This window comes from Leucoraja erinacea, chromosome 3, assembly GCF_028641065.1.
Source record: "Leucoraja erinacea ecotype New England chromosome 3, Leri_hhj_1, whole genome shotgun sequence".
Classification (NCBI taxonomy): domain Eukaryota; kingdom Metazoa; phylum Chordata; class Chondrichthyes; order Rajiformes; family Rajidae; genus Leucoraja; species Leucoraja erinaceus.
In genome coordinates, this window is record NC_073379.1 from 30611891 (window position 1) to 30629454 (window position 17564).

At 41.2% G+C, this 17564-nt stretch overlaps 1 protein-coding gene across 1 annotated transcript in view; it reads left to right on the forward strand.

Annotated features, from left to right (window-relative positions):
* The window catches only part of LOC129695437 (dynein axonemal heavy chain 6-like), a 283604-nt gene that overhangs the window by 114770 nt on the left and 151270 nt on the right, over positions 1 to 17564 (forward strand). Inside the window, 6 exon segments of the mRNA XM_055632390.1 lie at positions 2613 to 3168; positions 4262 to 4384; positions 9004 to 9186; positions 11151 to 11294; positions 15174 to 15395; positions 17300 to 17447. Coding sequence (XP_055488365.1) covers positions 2613 to 3168; positions 4262 to 4384; positions 9004 to 9186; positions 11151 to 11294; positions 15174 to 15395; positions 17300 to 17447 — 1376 coding nt within the window.

The following is a 17564-nucleotide window of genomic DNA, read 5'->3' on the forward strand; positions in this document are numbered from 1 at the left end:
TCCAGAATCAGCCACTGTGCAGTCATTCATGAATGCAGCATCACCTCCCTCCACAGCCTCTCAATCAACACACTCACCCATGCCCCATAGATCTGGCAATCCCAGATCATCTTTTATTGGCCCAGTTCAGCTGTTTAAGGAAGTCCCATAGCTTGGGGTGAAGTTTCTCATATGCCATGACGTATATTTGAGATGATTAAAAAAAGAAGAGAGAGCAGTCTTTTAGCAGTCAGACTGAAGCCAAAGAAGGGAGTCTATTAGGACAGCTTCGTCCACAAATAAGTTTTCAAGCATGAAAGACAATACCATGTTTTCTTTAACAGCTATATGTATTGATTATATTTGTAAATATTTTTTTGATTGATATAATGTATTCACAAAACACATTACCTGTTGAAACATATTTAAGTTTATTACCAATTATATATTTAATATTACTGCGATAAAGCACACTGTTGTAGCGGCTGCTGGCATTGCTGCATGCAATGGTTCATGGCACACCAAGAAAGATTATTAACCAGATGAGTTTTATGTCCACCTGTTTAAGCTATGCATTGATGGCTTTGATACATTGCATGATACTTTTCTCTTCGGCTCATTGAAGTGAATGATTCTAGAATAATTAAGCTTGTATCAAGCTGCCATATTGTTCCAGCATTGATTGTGTCTGACTCCCTCCCTCCCTCTAATGTGAGGTTGTTTACTATCCTGTGAATGGTATCCAATTCCTTGTTTGTATAATAGTATTATGGATTAAATTTATAACCTCTCATAAATTATATATTTCTGTTAGGCATAGATAGGCTAGTCAGTCAGAATCGTTTTCCCAGGGTAGAAATGTCAAGGACTAGAGGGCACTACTTTAAGGTGAGAGGAAAAACATTTAAAAGAAATGTGCAGGGAAAGATTTTTACACAGAGTGATTGGTTCCTGGAACGCGTTGTAGGAGTGGTGGTGGTGGAGATATGATTGTGGCATTTAAGAGGCCTTTCGATAGACACATGGATATGTAGGGTATAAAGCTTTTTGTGGATCATGTGAAGGCATAGGAGATTCATTTAATTTAGCATCATGTTTAGCACAGACATTGTGGGGTGATGGGCCTATTCCTGTGTGGTACTGCTAAATGTTCTAGGTTCCATTGTTACCTTTGAGGTGAGGATTCCGATGAGGTTCAGAAATTTTTGAGAGATGACACATCAGCTTCAGGTAATACTCCATAATGAAAAATTACATCAGAACTTTAGTAAGAAATGCCCCTATTTGTAGAAAAGTGAGCCACTGCATTGATCAGATTGGTTTGTTAAGATCTGACTGAAAAGCAGTGCTTCTTCTGATGAATCAATAGTTGTATCCTAGATGTTCCTTGATATTGTCAATGGATCAATGGATTAATATTGATCTCAGTTACAGTTTAATGGGAGACTTGTCAAAGTTGAATGATTGTGTACTTGACTAAGTTTAAATATTGGTCCCTCAAGTATGTCTCCATCTTTTGAATGTGCATTACTGCCATTCTTTGTGGCTACAATATTGACTAGTTGGCATTGATAAGATGAATGACCACACTTTTTCCCAGGTTAGGCAGTCTAGCTAGAGGGTTTAAGGTGAAAGGTGTAAGATTTGTTGGGGATGTGAAAAATAAGTTTTTCACACAGAGTGTAGTTGGAATATGGAATGAGCTGGCTGAGGAAGTTTTAAATGTGGCTACAAATACAATGGTTAAAAGACATTTGGACAGTTATGTTAACAGGAAAGGTTTAGAAGTGTATGGGCCAAATCCTGGCAAATGGATCTAGCTCAGAAAGATGGATTTTGGTCGGCATGAACAAGTTGGGCCAAATAACCTGTTTCAGCATTGTAGAACTCGATGAGTCTGAATAGTCCAAGATGATCAAGACCTCAACAGCCTCAGAGTTATCTGAAGAAAATGTACTTTGCGCAGTTATTAATATATTGACTTTTCGTTCATAATATATTATCTATGTATATTGTGTTTACAGGCCTATTAAGCTGTTGCAAGTAAGAATTTCATATTACATATGACACTCTTCACTCCAGACTCTTGAAATTGCAGTTCATTAAGCATGGTACCCTTCATCAGGAACTAGAATACACTTATCTTAAGACCACTTCATGCCATACTATTTCAGGAACCATTCACTTGTGTTATATACTCTGCGGGTGGTTTTGTATGGCAAGATGCGAGGATTTATTATAAATCATCTCGGCTCTTTTTACTCATTATTGGTGGAAATATGTTGAGAAGAGTTAAATAAAAATTTGTATGGATTAGAGACTATAAATATGCTAGTGTTCAGGAGACATCTCTGGATGAAGGCTACCCTGACCCAATAACATCAATGGCTTTAGACCATTGATCTATATTTCCTGATGAATGACATTCTGGGAAAATCTTCAGCTGTGCAAAAGCAAATTCTACTCGGAAGTGTCTCCTGCTCCTCTCCCTACATTATCGTGCATTAAAAAATGACTGCAAATTGAGATCCAATTTTTACATAAATGCGTCTTAAATTTATTGAGTAATAAATATACCTTTGTATGATCAGAATGGAATGAATTACAGAGAAATTTGTCTTCTTTTCCTTCAGTGGAATCCTTTCAGACTTATTTCCCGGAGTTATTATTCCTGATCATGATTATGGTTCGTTCCAACAAACCACTATTGAAGTCATGCTTAATCGGGGATTGCAAGCTGTTCCTGCAATGATTGTCAAGGTGATACAGTTGTATGAAACCATGATTGTACGGCATGGTGTTATGCTGGTTGGGCCGACAGGGAGCGGCAAAACAACAGTTTATCAGATTCTGGCTGATACTCTTGGAACACTGCATAATGCTGGTGAGAAAGACCCAAACTATCAGCTTGTGAAAACATATGTGCTCAATCCCAAATCAATCACAATGGGCGAACTGTACGGTGAGATCAACAACACTACAATGGAATGGAATGATGGACTAATGGCACTCAGCGTTCGTGCAGCTGTGAATGATGAATCACAAGAACACAAATGGATTATCTGTGATGGGCCTGTTGATGCCCTGTGGATTGAGAATATGAATACGGTACTTGACGATAACAAGATGCTGTGTCTCGCAAACAGTGAACGGATTAAACTTACTCCTTACATTCATATGGTTTTTGAGGTAGGTGATTCTAAAATTGTTCATTATGCATATTTAAAGACCATGGGCCCCATTGAATTTCAAAACAAACATTTCCTACCTTCTATGGGTAAGAAGGAACTGCAGATACTATTTTAAACCAAAGATAGACACAAAAAACTGGAGTAACTCAGCGGGACAGGCAGTATCTCCGGAGAGAAGGAATGGGTGGCTTTTCGGGTCGAGACCCTTTGTCTGAAGAAGGGTCTCGACCCGAAACATCACCCATTCCTTCGCTCCAAAGATGCTGCCTGTCCCGTTGAGTTACTCCAGCTTTTTATGTTTACCTTTTCCTAACTTCTAGCTTTAACAAATGTTCAGAAATGACCATAAAAATGTTTCTTGTATTACTATCAACCATATTAGTGTGAATTGTATTTTAAACTTTGTAAGATATTTAATTAAAGCATATTTTTTTTAGTTGATGTTTGGAATATTGTTTCTATCAACAGAATTTTGGATGGTCTTATGGACAACCACTTGTTGAGATAATGAAAACCACCCAATGTAATTTATCTTTGTACCAAGACACAGGAAGCATTCATCCCATTGCATCATTGGGTGCTGTAGCAGAGCAGTCTAATCAGTCCCACCCCCTTCTTTACCTCTGCTTCTCTGCAGCCCTATAAAGTTTCTCGTTCACATGCCAATCAATCTCCATCTTTTATTTGTCACTTACCTATACTAAGGGCTAATTTACAATAGACAATTAACCAACCAACATACCTTTAGGACATAGTAGGTTACCTAATATGGCTGTGGAGCAAAACAGGCCATAAGCAAGGAACTGTGTTACCTGTTCAGTAGCCATGCCAGTAATTTTATTTTATTTTTAAATATAGTCTTCTTATAGTTTACCAAATGGTTAGTAGAAGTATTTTTCATTTGTGCAATGTGCATTACATAAACAAACTTTTCCAATGGTTATGATGTTAGAATATAAATATTTGGCAGTATTCACAAATCCTAAAACTCCAATTATAGTACACATATTTTATTACTTCATTATGATTGTTGCAGTTTAATTTGTTGCATTTGGCTAATTTTAGACAAAATATTTCTTCAAATTTTCCAGGTACAAGACCTGAAGGTGGCCTCTCCTGCCACTGTCAGCAGGTGTGGAATGGTATATATTGATGCAGAGGAACTTAAATGGATGCCATATGTGAAAACATGGATGCAAAGGGTTTCAGATACCGTAAGCTATAATATTAATATAATGTGGTTTAGCTGTTAAAGAATGATTAAACTTTAGGACACCAGTTTCAGAGTTATGTTTTTTTTCTCAAAGTAAGTTTGAAATTCTACAATTCTATGATCACTCTTTCCTGGTGAGCTATTACTGTTACATCCCAATAAATCTAGTTTGATTATTGGATCTAAAATAGCCTGCTCCCTAGTTAGCTTCTCAATAGAGGGAGAGGAGGGGAGTAGGGAGGGGAGAGGATTTATGGAGGGAGGGAAGGAGTGACTGACAGTTGGGGAAAATGAGAGGTGAGGGAGGGATTGGGGGAGGAGAGGGAAAAGAAGAGGGAGGAGGTGAGGAGGGGGGAATAGAGGGAGAGGGGGGGAGGTAGTGAGTGGGGAATAGAGGGAGAGGAGGGCAGTGGGGGAAGAGAGGATGGATAGTGGGGGGGGGTAGCGGGAGGTGAGTGGGGGGATTGAGGGATAGGAGGGGGTAGGGAGGGGAGTTATGGAAGGAGGGAGAGAGTGACTGAGGGTAGGGAAAGGAGGGGAGGGAGAGGTGAGGGAGGGATTGGGGAGGGGAGGTGGGGTGGGGTGGGAAAAGAATAGGGTGGGTGTAGAGGAAAGTGAGGGAGTGCTGGGGGAAGATGGGAAATGAGCCGCGCCTGCGCATTTGTGGGCTATGCGTAGGTGGTGCAATATTGCGTTGGGGGACAGTTTGCATTGGGGGAATGGGTGAGTGGTGGAATATTGCATTGGGGAACGGGTTGCGTTGGGGGACCAGGCCTCCCATGTGACAGGGACCCAACAAGTCCCGCTTAGTCTAGTCTTTATTTAAATACTCATTCCACCTCCTTTTCCTTTCTGCCTATCCTTGCAAAATATCAAATACAGTATCTTGAAATATTCAGTTCCTTTGATCATTTCGCAATAATCTCAGTAATAGCTATTTGATCATGCCCTTTTTTGTTGTTGACTTACACCTTTTGCATCCACAGATGTTGATTGATCTGCTGAGTTCTTCTAGCATTCTATTTTAGTTCTAGATTGGAAGGCCCTGGGGTGTGTTGTAGAACAGGGAGATTTAGGAATACAAGTACATAGTTCCCTGAAAGTGATGTCATAGGTAGACAGAGTGGTGAAGAAGCCAGTTGGCATATTAGTCTTCACCGGTCAGGGCACATCGGTCAAGAATTGAGATGTACTTTTACAACTGTACAAGACTTTGGTGAGACTGCACTTGGAGTATTGTTTGCGGTTCTGGTTACCCAGCTTTTGGAAGAAAGTCTTTAAGAAAAGAGTGCAGAACGATTCATAAGGATGTTACCAGGACTGGAATGCTTGCATTATAAAGAATGACTGGATAGGCTGGTACCTTTTTCCTTGGAGCATCGGATGCTGAGGGTCGACCTTATAGAGGAAGATAAAATCATGGGAGACATAGATCAAGTGAATGGCCATTGTCTGTCCCACTTAGGCGACTGCATAACGGGCTGGTGAAGGAAGCGTTGTGTGTGTATGACAGTCGCCGTTCCAGTTGCCGGTTTTTCAGGCGACTACCGGCAACATGACAGTCGCTGGCAGTCCGCTGGAAAATCGCCTAAGTGGGACAGGCCCATTGAACTTGAGGGCATTGATTTAAGTTAAGCTGGGAAAGATTTAAAGGAAACCCTGGGGACAACATCTTTACACAGAGGCTATTGAGTAAGTGGAATGAGCTGCCAGAATGAACTGCCAGATAAAATACATATCGTGTTTAATCTGCTTCTACCATTTGATAGAAGCAGAGAAAACACAATATGTAAAATACATTCTGACAGGTACATGGATAGCAAAGATTTTTTTTGGGGGGGGGGTTTTTGTTGGTTTTTTTTGGTTTTGGTTATTTTATTAGTCACATACACCTAGGTGTAGTGAAATGCTTCTTGCCAATGCAGCACATAAAGAAAGAATACAGACATAACAATAATAAATATATTTAAACATAAAAACATCCCCCCACAATGGCTCCCACTGTGGGGGAAGGCACAATGTCCAGTCCCCATCCCCAGTTCACCCATAGTCGGGCCTATTGAGGCCTCCACAGTTGCCTCTACGGAGGCCCGATGTTCCAGGCCGTTCTCGCTGGGGTGATGGTGCTCCGGAGTCGGGTGAATCCTCACAGCAGCTTGGGACACCTGGAACGGCCGCTTCCCTTACCGGAGACCGCGGCTTCCGAAGCCAACAATGCCACGCCGGATGGAGCTCCACAACTGGTGATCTCGCTGAGAGATCCCAGGCTCCCGGTGTTAAAGTCAACGCCGCCGCCCATGGCTGGCCGCTCCACAGACCCGCAGCTCCGCGATGTTTCATCAGCGGTCTCAACTCACCTGAGCTCCTGCGCGGCGACCCAGGCAAGGCATCACCCGCTCCTCAATAGCGCTGTGCCGCCGCCGAAACCAAGGTTCTGGGCGGTCCCCTCAGGAAACACCGCTCCAGGCCCGCTGGTAGGCCACGAGGACGGGTCGAAATTGCAGCCCGGAGAAAAGCTGCCTCTCCGACCAGGTAGGAGACCCTAGAAAGCAGTTTCCCCCCTCCCAACCCCCACATAAAAAAAGGCTAGGACTCCTAAAAACAAAACACTCAACTAACTAAAAACATAAAAAACCACACAGGACGGCGCCCCCTCTCCAATTTCGAGTGATTTAGGTCAAATGTAGCCAAATGGAACTACAGTGCATTCAGAAAGTATTCAGACCCCTTCACTTTTTCCACATTTTATTGCGTTACAGCTTTATTCTAAGATGTATTATTTTTTACCATCAATCTCTACACAATACCCCATAATAAAAAAGCAAAAACAGGTGTTTAGACATTTTTGCAAAGTAATTAAAAAGAAATAACAGAAATATCACATTTACATAAGTATTTATACCCTTTACTCAGTACTTTGTTGAGGCACCTTTGGCAGTGATTACAGCCTCAAGTCTTCTTGGGTATGACGCTACAAGCTTGGCACACCTTTATTTGGGTAAATTCTCCCATTCTTCTCTGCAGCTCCTCTTAAGCTCTGTCAGGTTGGATGGGGAGCGTGGATGCACAGCTGTTTTCAGGTCCCTCCAGAGATATTCCATCGGGTTCGAGTCTGGGCTCTGGCTGGGCTACTTAAGGAGATTCACAGGTTTGTCACAAAGCCATTCCTGCATTGGCTTGGCTGTGTGCTTAAGGTCATTATCCTGTTGGAAAGGTGAACCTCTGCCCAATTCTAAGGTCCTGAATGCTCTGGAGCAGGTTTTCATCAAGGATCTCTCTGTACTTTGTTACGTTAATCTTTCCCTCGATCCCGACTAGGCTCACAGTTCCTGCCACTGAAAATCATCCCCACAGCATGATGCTGCCACCACCATGCTTCATTGGCCATGTGATGAGCGATGCCTGGTATGCACCAGCCTCCAGTCGTGACACTTGGCATTTAGGCCAAAGAGTTAAATCTTGGTTTCATCAGACCAGAAAATCTTGTTTAGATGCCTTTTGGCAAACTCCAAGCGAGCTGTCATGTGCCTTTTACTGAGGAGTGGCTTGTTTCTAGCCACTCTACCATAAAGGCCTGATTGGTGGAGTGCTGCAGATATAGTTGTCCTTCTGGAAGTTTCTCCCATCTCCACAGAGGAACTCTGGAGCTCTGTCAGAGTGACCATCGGGTTCTTGATCATCGGGTCCCTGACCAAGGCCCTTCTCCCCTGATTGCTCAGTTTGGCCAGGCGGCCAGCTTTATGAAGAGTCCTGGTGGTTACTAATTTCTTCCATTTAAGAATGACGGAGGCCACTGTGCTCTTTGGGACCTGCAATGCTGCAGAAATTGTTTTATACCCTTCCCCAGATCTGTGTCTCAACACAATCCTGTCTTGGATGTCTACGGCCAATTCCTTCATCTTCATGGCTTGGTTTTTGCTCTGACATACACTGTGAACTGCGGGACCTTATATAGACATGTGTGTGCCTTTCCAAATCATGTACAATCAATTTAATTTACCACTGGTGTACTCCAATCAAGTTGTAGAAACATCTCAAAGATAATCAATGGAAACAGGCTGCACCAAAGCTCAATTTTGAGTGTCATTGCAAAGGGTCTGAATACTTATGTAAATGTGATATTTCAGTTATTTCTTTTGAATTACTTTGCAAAAATTTCTAATTACCTGTTTTCGCTTTTTTATTATGTGATATTGTGTGTAGATTGATGATAAAAAAAATAATTTAATCCGTTTTATTACAAGGCTGTAACATAACAAAATGTGGAAAAAGTGAAGGGGTCTGAATACTTTCTGAATGCAATGTACTCAAGTAGGCAACATGGTCAGCATACATGATTTGGGACAAAAGGTCTGTTTCCATGCTTTATTACACTACACTATGACAGCTTGCCAGGCACATGGCGCAGTTATCATTAATTGATGTTGGCTACTTTTTGAAGCATATTAATGTTTCAATAACTTTATTTAAAATATTTAATTTGTATTTCGTTGTTCATTTATGCTATATTGGTCGATGTAGTATATTCTTTGGAATATTTAAAGTATTGCAGAATGTAGATATTTTTGCTGGGTGTCTCTGGATAAAAAGAATGTTAATGAAAAATGTACTTCTGTTTAGCTAACATTTGAACCACGCCAGCACCTAATGGGACTTTTTCAATCCTGTGTTGAAAATGGGTTGCACTTCGTCAACAAGAAATGCACACAGGGAATACCTCAGGTTGACATTAGTAAGGTCACTACTCTCTGCTGCCTTCTTGAATCTCTGGTGCTGGGAAGTCATGGTCCAGATCTCACCATGGTAAGTGAAAACTGAAAAGGCGCCCGGAATATAGTCTACAGAAGTGACTTAAGAAAACAATATCTCTGGTGTAGAGTTTTACTCAATGTGGGTTAATATAAATGTATTAAGTTGTTACTAATTTGTTTTGGCATTTACAAATATTGCTTGGAAATTATTTTTGTTTCTATGTGTTTTGTAATTTGGAAAAAGCTTGGGTTTTCCATTACAAGGCATAATTTTTTTCTAACTTTCTAATAATCTCAAGCCAGTTATACATTTGGTTCCTTGCTATTGTGCTGCTTGCAAAATGTCTCCACAGAAGTCTTATTTTGAAAAAATAATTGCCAGTTAGTGTTTAATTACAGTATAATGGCAAATTAGCACATGCATCTTCTATTGCTATTGAGATAGTGCAGCGTAGGTTCATCAGGTTAATCCCCGGGATGGCGGGACTGACAGATGATGAAAGAATGGATCGACTGGGCTTATATTCACTGGAATATAGGATGAGAGGGGATCTTACAGAAACATATACAATTCTTAAGGGATTGGACAGGCTAGATGCAGGGAAAACGTTCCCTATATTGGGGGAGTCCAGAACCAGGTTTCACAGTTTAAGAATAAGGGGTATTTAGGACTGAGATGAGGAAAAACATTTTCATCCAGAGAGTTGTGAATCTGTGGAAATCTCTGCCACAAAAGGAAGTGGAGGCCAATTCACATGTTTTAGAGAGAGTTTGATTTTGTTCTTAGGGCTAACAGAATCAAGAGATATGGAGAGAAAGCAGGTGGTGATTTTGGATGATCATCCATACTCATATTGAATATTGGAGCTGGATCGAAGGGCCAAATGGCCGGCTCCTGCACCTATTTTCTATATTTCTATCAGTTTGCATTATGGTGTAAGGATTTGTTTCCATTTGTCAAGTCAGTGCGCCATTCTTAGAAATCTGATGGAAGCATAATGAGAATACAGTGCATTTTTATTTTATGGGGGACAATTAAATCAGTGAGTATTGTGAGCCAGAAATATAATCAAGCTTTCTTCTATGTCTTCTTTGGCAGTGCTTATGTTCAAGTATGACTTATTTTAATCCAGTTCTGAGTTGATGAGACCAATGTGAAATCTAATGGCTCTGCCTCAGGTGGAGCAGGAGGTGCTTTGCAAGACACAAGTGTGGGTGGTACAGGAAGTAGACTGCTCCTCCCATAAATTGCAGGAGGCTGCTGCATGATTCTGAGAGTGAGATTTAAGTTTTTCAAAGCCAGTCTTGAGGTTCTTTCAGCATTTTGTATATGTCAGAGTTAGTGAGGTTGTCACATTTGTTCATGGAGAATTTGAGAATATCCTTGAAGCATTTCTTTTGTTATGCTTGTAATTTCTTGCTGTGGCAGACCTCGGGGAAGAGTGCCCCTTTTGGAGCATGCAAGCAGATTTGTCTGGCCACCAGAATTAGCTGAGGATAAATAGAACCTCAATGTTGGGGATATTGGCCTGGGAGCGGACATTGATTAAGTTGACTTATTGGGCCAGTAGACAGGGAAGAATTTGCAGAGATTTTACAAAGGCGGTATTTCTCCCATGCTTTTAGGAACCTATAGCATGTGCGACGTAGGCCATGAGCTTTGTGCCATAGTTTTGATGCCGGTTTGCCATTGCTACATGGGTGTTTCTAAACTCGATTGGTAGGAGGGGCTGGTTCCAATGCGGAGCTGAGGCAGGTGAGAGGCTGGAAGTCGGTAGAGAAGGTGATGAATGAAAGTTCAGTGGCCAGAATAGGCAGGAGCACAACAGGCACCAAGGGAGGATTGGTGGATTGAATTGCATTTATTTGAATATGAGCGGGTGAGGTAGATGAACTCACGGCGTGGGTATATATAGGCAACTGGGATGTTGTAGCTGTTACGAAAACATGTATTATTATTATTATTATTACCTGAAACTTATTATTAACAATATAATTTTACTTTTTTTCTCAAAGGATGTTTCTCAATTGAATGGTGTTATTACTCAGGCATTTGCATTTTGCTATATTTGGTCTATTGGTGGAAATTTGACTGAGAACTATTGGGAGAGCTTTGATTCATTTGTGCGTCGTCAATTGGAAGATCATCCTGAAGCTAAGGTATCTATGAAGTGGACAAATAAATATGTTTATTTTTTATAACCAATAAATACTTCTGTGATAAATAATGTGAAAAGCAAACTGCTGGGAGAACTCAGGTGGTCAAGCAACATCTGTGGGGGAAAAGGGATGGTCTATACTTCGGTTCCCGCATCAGGATTGAGATTGCAGAGTGACAATGGCTAGTAGTGAGGGTGCCGTGGGGAGGAGGAGGGTGGGGGGTGGTGGAGAGAGACAAGAACTGATGGGTGATAAGTAGCATGAGATGAGGGAAGATAGACAGAAGGAGACAGATGGGATAGGGAGTTTTGAAGAAGAGACTGGTAACTGATAGTGGAGATAGATAGGGAAAAAAAGGGAAGATGGAGCATGGTGGGGCGATGTACATTCGAAGTTAGACACAAAAATCTGGAGTAACTCAGCGGGATAGGCAACATTTCTGGAGAGAAGGAGTGGGTGATGTTTCGGGTCGATACCTTTCTTCAGACTCGAACGGAAACGTCACTCCTTTCTGTCTCCAGAGATGCTGCCTGTCCCACTGAGCTACTCCAGCTTTTTGTGTCTATCTTCAATTTAAACCAGCATCTGCAGTTTCTTCCTACACAAGGTAGGGACAGAGACTGGAAGATGATGCGGAATCAAATAAGGAACGAGTGATGGGCAAATGAAACCAGGTGGGGAGGAGCTCGGGAGAGGTGGTTAAGGGAGAAGAAACGCAGGTGGACAAGTCTGAGGGTGATAGAAACATGGAAACATAGATATATAGAAAATATGTGCAGGATGTGGCCCTTCGAGCCCTTCGAGCCTGCACCATCATTCAATATTGTCTGATTGATTGATGCCAGAACAACAACCTTGCTCTCAATGTCAGTAAAACCATATAACCATATAATATGGTTATATGGTTAATATGATCATGGCTGATCATCCAACTCAGTATCCTGTACCTGTCTTCTCTCCATACCCCCTGATCCCTTTAGCCACAAGGGCCACATCTAACTCCCTCTTAAATATAGCCAGTCAACTGGCCTCAACTACCTTATGTTGCAGAGAATTCCACAGATTCACCACTCTCTGTGTGAAAAATGTTTTTCTCATCTCGGTCCTAAAATACTTCCCCCTTATCCTTAAACTGTGACCCCGTGTTCTGGACTTCCCCAACATCGGGAACAATCTTCCTGCATCTAGTGATGGGCATAAGGAAGTGAGAAAGGCGAACAAAGGAAGAGATAATCTGGATAGGCCAGAAGGAATGGGAAAGAAACACAAGGAGAATGGGTTACCTGAAATTGGAAAATTCAAAGTTCATTTTATTGGGCTGTAGACTACCTAGGTGGAATATGATAACTGTTTTTCTTGTCTGCACATGGCCTCACTGTGGTAGTAAAGAAGGCCATGGACAGATAGGTTGGTGTGGGAATGGGAAGGAAATTTGAATTGTAGTCAGTAGACTGGGTGATGTTCAATGACTAGGCAATGGTCCTGAAAAAATACGCACGGTTGTTACTGACTTCATAAAGAAATGTATGATAGCGCATGTGTCCACAATAAAAACATCCGAGTGCAGCCCAATCAATGGTATTGCAATCTTAGTCACGGAGGCTGACGATAGTACATCCTTCACAAGGGTCAATCCTCGGAGAGAGTCTGGACTTGATGGTGTACCTGGTCGTGTTTTCAAAAGCTACGTAGGCCAACTTGTTGGTGATTTTGTGGACATTTTCAACCTCTCATTGTTGAGGTCGGAGGTTTCCACCTGCTTTAAAAGGGCATTGTAAATACCGGTGCCCAAGAAGAGTAAGGTGACATGTCTCAATGATTACCCATTGATGGCACTAACACCGTGGTGATGACATGCTTTGAGAGGTTTGTCATGGCACCTTTCAACTCCTACCTCAGCAAGAAACCTGACCCACAACGATTTGCTTTCCGCCACAATAGATCATTGTGGGGTGCAATCTATCGCAGGCTCTCCACTCTGCACTGGACCTCTTGAACAATAAAATCCCATACATCAGACTGTTCATAGATGATATCTTGACGTTCATCCCCATCAAATTTGTTTCCGAGCTCAGAGAACTAGGTCCCTGTGCATCCCCTTGCAACTGGATCCTCGACTTCCTCATCAACATTACACAACCGGTACAAATTGGCAACAATACTTCATCCTCAATAACCATCACCAGAGGGGCACCTCAGGGGCACCTCAAGTCTGTGTGCTCAGTCTCCTGCTCTATGCACCCTATACGCATGACTGTGTAGCCAGGCACAGTTCCAACTCCATCTTTAAATTCACTAACAAGACCATTGTTGGAAGTATTACAGATAATGACGAGATATTATAGGAGGGAGATTGATTGTCTGATTGATTGATGCCAGAACAACAACCTTGCTCACAATGTCAGTAAAACCAAGGAGCTGATTATTGACTTTAGAGAAGGAAGGACGAGCATCCCCACATTTATCCTCATTGATGGTCACTGTTGGAGAGAGCCAACAATTTCAAGTTCCTGGGCATGCATAATCTGAAGATCTTTTGGGACTTAAAACATTGATGCAATCATGAGGAAAACATATCAATGCCTCAACTTCCATCGAAGATTGAGGAGATTCAGTAGGTCAACTCTCTTGAACATCTATAGGTGAATGATAGAGGGCATATTGACAGGTTGCATCACAACCTGGTTCAGCATCTTGAATGCCCAGGAACGAAGGAGACTGGAAAAGATGTTGAAGGAATTGACCTGCTCACCATTGAAGGGCTGTATAGGAGGCTCTGCGTCAAAAAGGTAGCCTGCATCACCAAGGCCTCACGCCCTGGCCAAGCCCTCATTTCACTTCTGCCTTCCAGAATAGGAGTCTGAAAACTGTAATGTCTTAGATCAGGAACAGCTTCTTCCTAACAACCCTCAGGCTGTTGAACACTACGAATGCCAACTAAACTCTGAACTATCAACTAGCTTGGTTGCACTAGGGGCTAGGGTTTAATCCGTTTTGCCTTATGTTTGGTTTTTCATTTATTAAACTTTTTTTATTGTTTATTATGTTATTTGTTGAGTTTTGTGTTTACTAATCTGCTGTACAGCTGTAAGTAAGAATTTCATTGTTTCAGTACATATGGCAATAAAACACTTTTGATTCTTGACTCTTGGAAAGTTGAAGTGACATGCAACTGAAAGCTCAAGATAATCATTGTGGACAGAGTGCAAGTGCTCTGCAAAATGGTTATTTAGTCTTTCCTTGATCTCGCCAATGTGGAGGTGGCCATATCAAGAGCACCGACTGCAATGGATGTTGTTGGTAGAAGTGATGGTCAAATCTATGCCACACCTGGAAGGACTTTTTAGGTCAATGGTGGTGATAGAGGTGTAGGGAGAGGTGTGATGTGCCCAACAGTTAAAGAGGAAAGTGTCAAGGGACTGGTTGGGTAAGGGGAGGGAAGAGCAGACCAAGGAATCACAGAAATAGTCCTTACAGAAAGCAGAAAGAAGGGAAGATGTGATGGTGCAAACGCAGGAATTGAAGTGTCATTCCACAGCCATATTTCTGTTTTTTGCTCAAGTCCGGCATCTACATTATTTTGTGTCTCTAATTAATATGTTGTTGTCGCATTTCTGAGAATCACAACATTAAAAAAAAATCATTCGCTTTAGCTAGAATATAATAAATAGGAGTATGCTGCCAAACCTTGCTATTCAATATGATCATGGCTGATGGTCATGTCCACCCATTGGGAATTGTTCAATATTCTGGTGTGAAGAAAAATGAATAGGAAATGGTGGATATTCCATTTTACTCCAGGGGAGGTGGTAGTTCGTTATTAACATTTTGCTTAGTTTTTGAATTGTACAAGAAAAAGCCTTTCTTATGTTACCCTAGATACCAACCTCTGGTGATCTATGGAATTACTACATGGACTTTGATAACAATCGACTAGACCCATGGGATAGAATTATTCCCAGCTTCAAGTACAATAGTCAAATACCGTTTTTTGAGATGCTAGTTCCCACAACGGACACTGTGCGATTTGGGTACCTGATGGAAAAACTTCTCGCTGTTGGGCACTCTGTTCTTTTCACTGGGACAACTGGAGTGGGCAAGGTAATTTTTTTTCCTATGTTAATTATATTGAAAGTAGTACTCTAAAGAGTTTTCTTGTAAATGTAATTGCATTAGCTTTACCATATTAATTTATGATAAATGAGATTCTACATTTAAGCTTGAATATCACCGGTGATTTGATAAAACAGATGGATCATTACAAAATTTACTTTTTATAATTTCCAGTTCATCTCTGAATTTGAGAGGAATCCAGAAAGAAAGAACTTGGATCATTTTGTGTCTTTAAATGATCATAAGGCATTTCAAAATGCTTCGCACTGAGTTTGATTGCTTGGCACAGTTACAGTTATAAAATCCCCTTTTTACTCAGAATGACTTTGTTGAGTTTGCCTTTTACCCACTTGATTTCACCTATTGATTATCATTTCCATGTCAAGTCGTCAAGTCGCTTTTATTTCTATAGCACATTTAAAAAATAACTCTCATTGACCAAAGTAATTTACATTGGTGAAGGTACTAACGTTATACAACAGTGGTTCATAGATTAAGTACATACATAGATACATACATATAGCCCTCCCTCAGAGGACGTCAAGAAAGGCTTGAGAGTAAAGATGAGTTTTAAGTCTCGACTTAAAAGAGTCGATGGAGGGGGCAGTTCTGATGGGAAGAGGGATGCTGTTCCACAGTCTAGGAGCTGCAACCGCAAAGGCGCAGTCGCCCCTGAGCTTATGCCTAGACCGCGGGATGTTCAGTAACCCCAAGTCGGCCCATCCCGATCTGAGGGACCTGGAAGTGGTGTGGTGGGTAAGCAGACTTTTGATGTAGGTGGGGGCAAGCCCGTTAAGGGCTTTGTAAACATAAAGAAGGATCTTGAAATTTATTCGGAACTGCACAGGGAGCCAGTGGAGAGAGACCAGAATCGGGGTGATGTGGTCCCTTTTTCGGGTGCCCGTCAGGTGTCTCGCTGCGGCGTTTTGGACCAGTTGCAGGCGGGACAAGGAAGATTGGCTGATGCCATTATAAAGGGAGTTGCAGTAATCGAGGCGGGAGGAGATAAATGTGTGGATGATCTTTTTGAGGTCATCAAACTGGAGGAATTGTTTTATTTTAGCTATCGTCTGAAGCTGGAAGAAGCTAGCTTTTAACACGGCATTGACTTGTTGGTCAAATTTCAATGCTGAGTCAAATATCACGCCAAGGTTTTTGCCGTGAGGTTTGAGTAATGTTTCCAGTCCAGTCTATTGCACTGTCCTTCGAAGTGGATCAGAATTTGGCAGCCTGCCTAGACAATTACACAATTCTGCCTCCACAATTCTGATGCTTCTATGATCATTGAGATATCTAATCATTACATGAGACATTTGGACAGGTAATGTGGAAGGACATAGACCTAATGTAGTTCAAATGGTATATGTGTATATTGTCACAGACATGTTTCCTCGGTGCCTTATGACACTATAACTTACAAGATCTGTTAAAAGTAGATATGGCACTACCAAAACCTCCTTCGTGCTTCCTCATGGACAAAGTAGAGGCAAAGAGGGAGGAATGGGCAGAAGTGGCTGATTAAGTGAATCACCTACATCAAAATTAGCACTTTGATCTGCAGTGGTCTAATATTAGCTTCAGAGATTGGATTTTCAGTAATTAAATAAATATTGCTGAGATGTTTTCAGTATTCTTTAATAATCATAGCTTGCACAGTAGAGGAACAATGTGTCCATTCACAGGAGAATTGTAAGCAGGCCAGTGGGATTTCTAATTGGTTCCATATATCTCTTGTTGCAAGGTTCCAGTGACCCTTGGATGTGCATTTCAAAAGATGGCATGACAATTGAGTTAAAGTTCATAAATAGATTTGACACAATCAGAAGTAAAATTGGTAATGTTTCATTGTTAAATTATTTATGTTTTTAAATATTTTTTTATCCTTCTTATAGTCTGTGGTTGCACGAAGTTTGTTAACTCAAATTCAAGATGAAGCTGGTTATGTTCCACTTTATATTAACTTCTCTGCTCAAACATCTTCAGCGAGGACACAAGAGATAATTGAATCAAAATTAGAAAAGAAACGAAAGAACATAATTGGTAGGTCACAGTTACAGAAATATTCATAATCTATAAAATTTGTAAAGATTATAAAGGTCTCAAATTATTTGTTTCATTATTTTAGTGTAGAATGAATAGACAATAACAAAAGGCCAT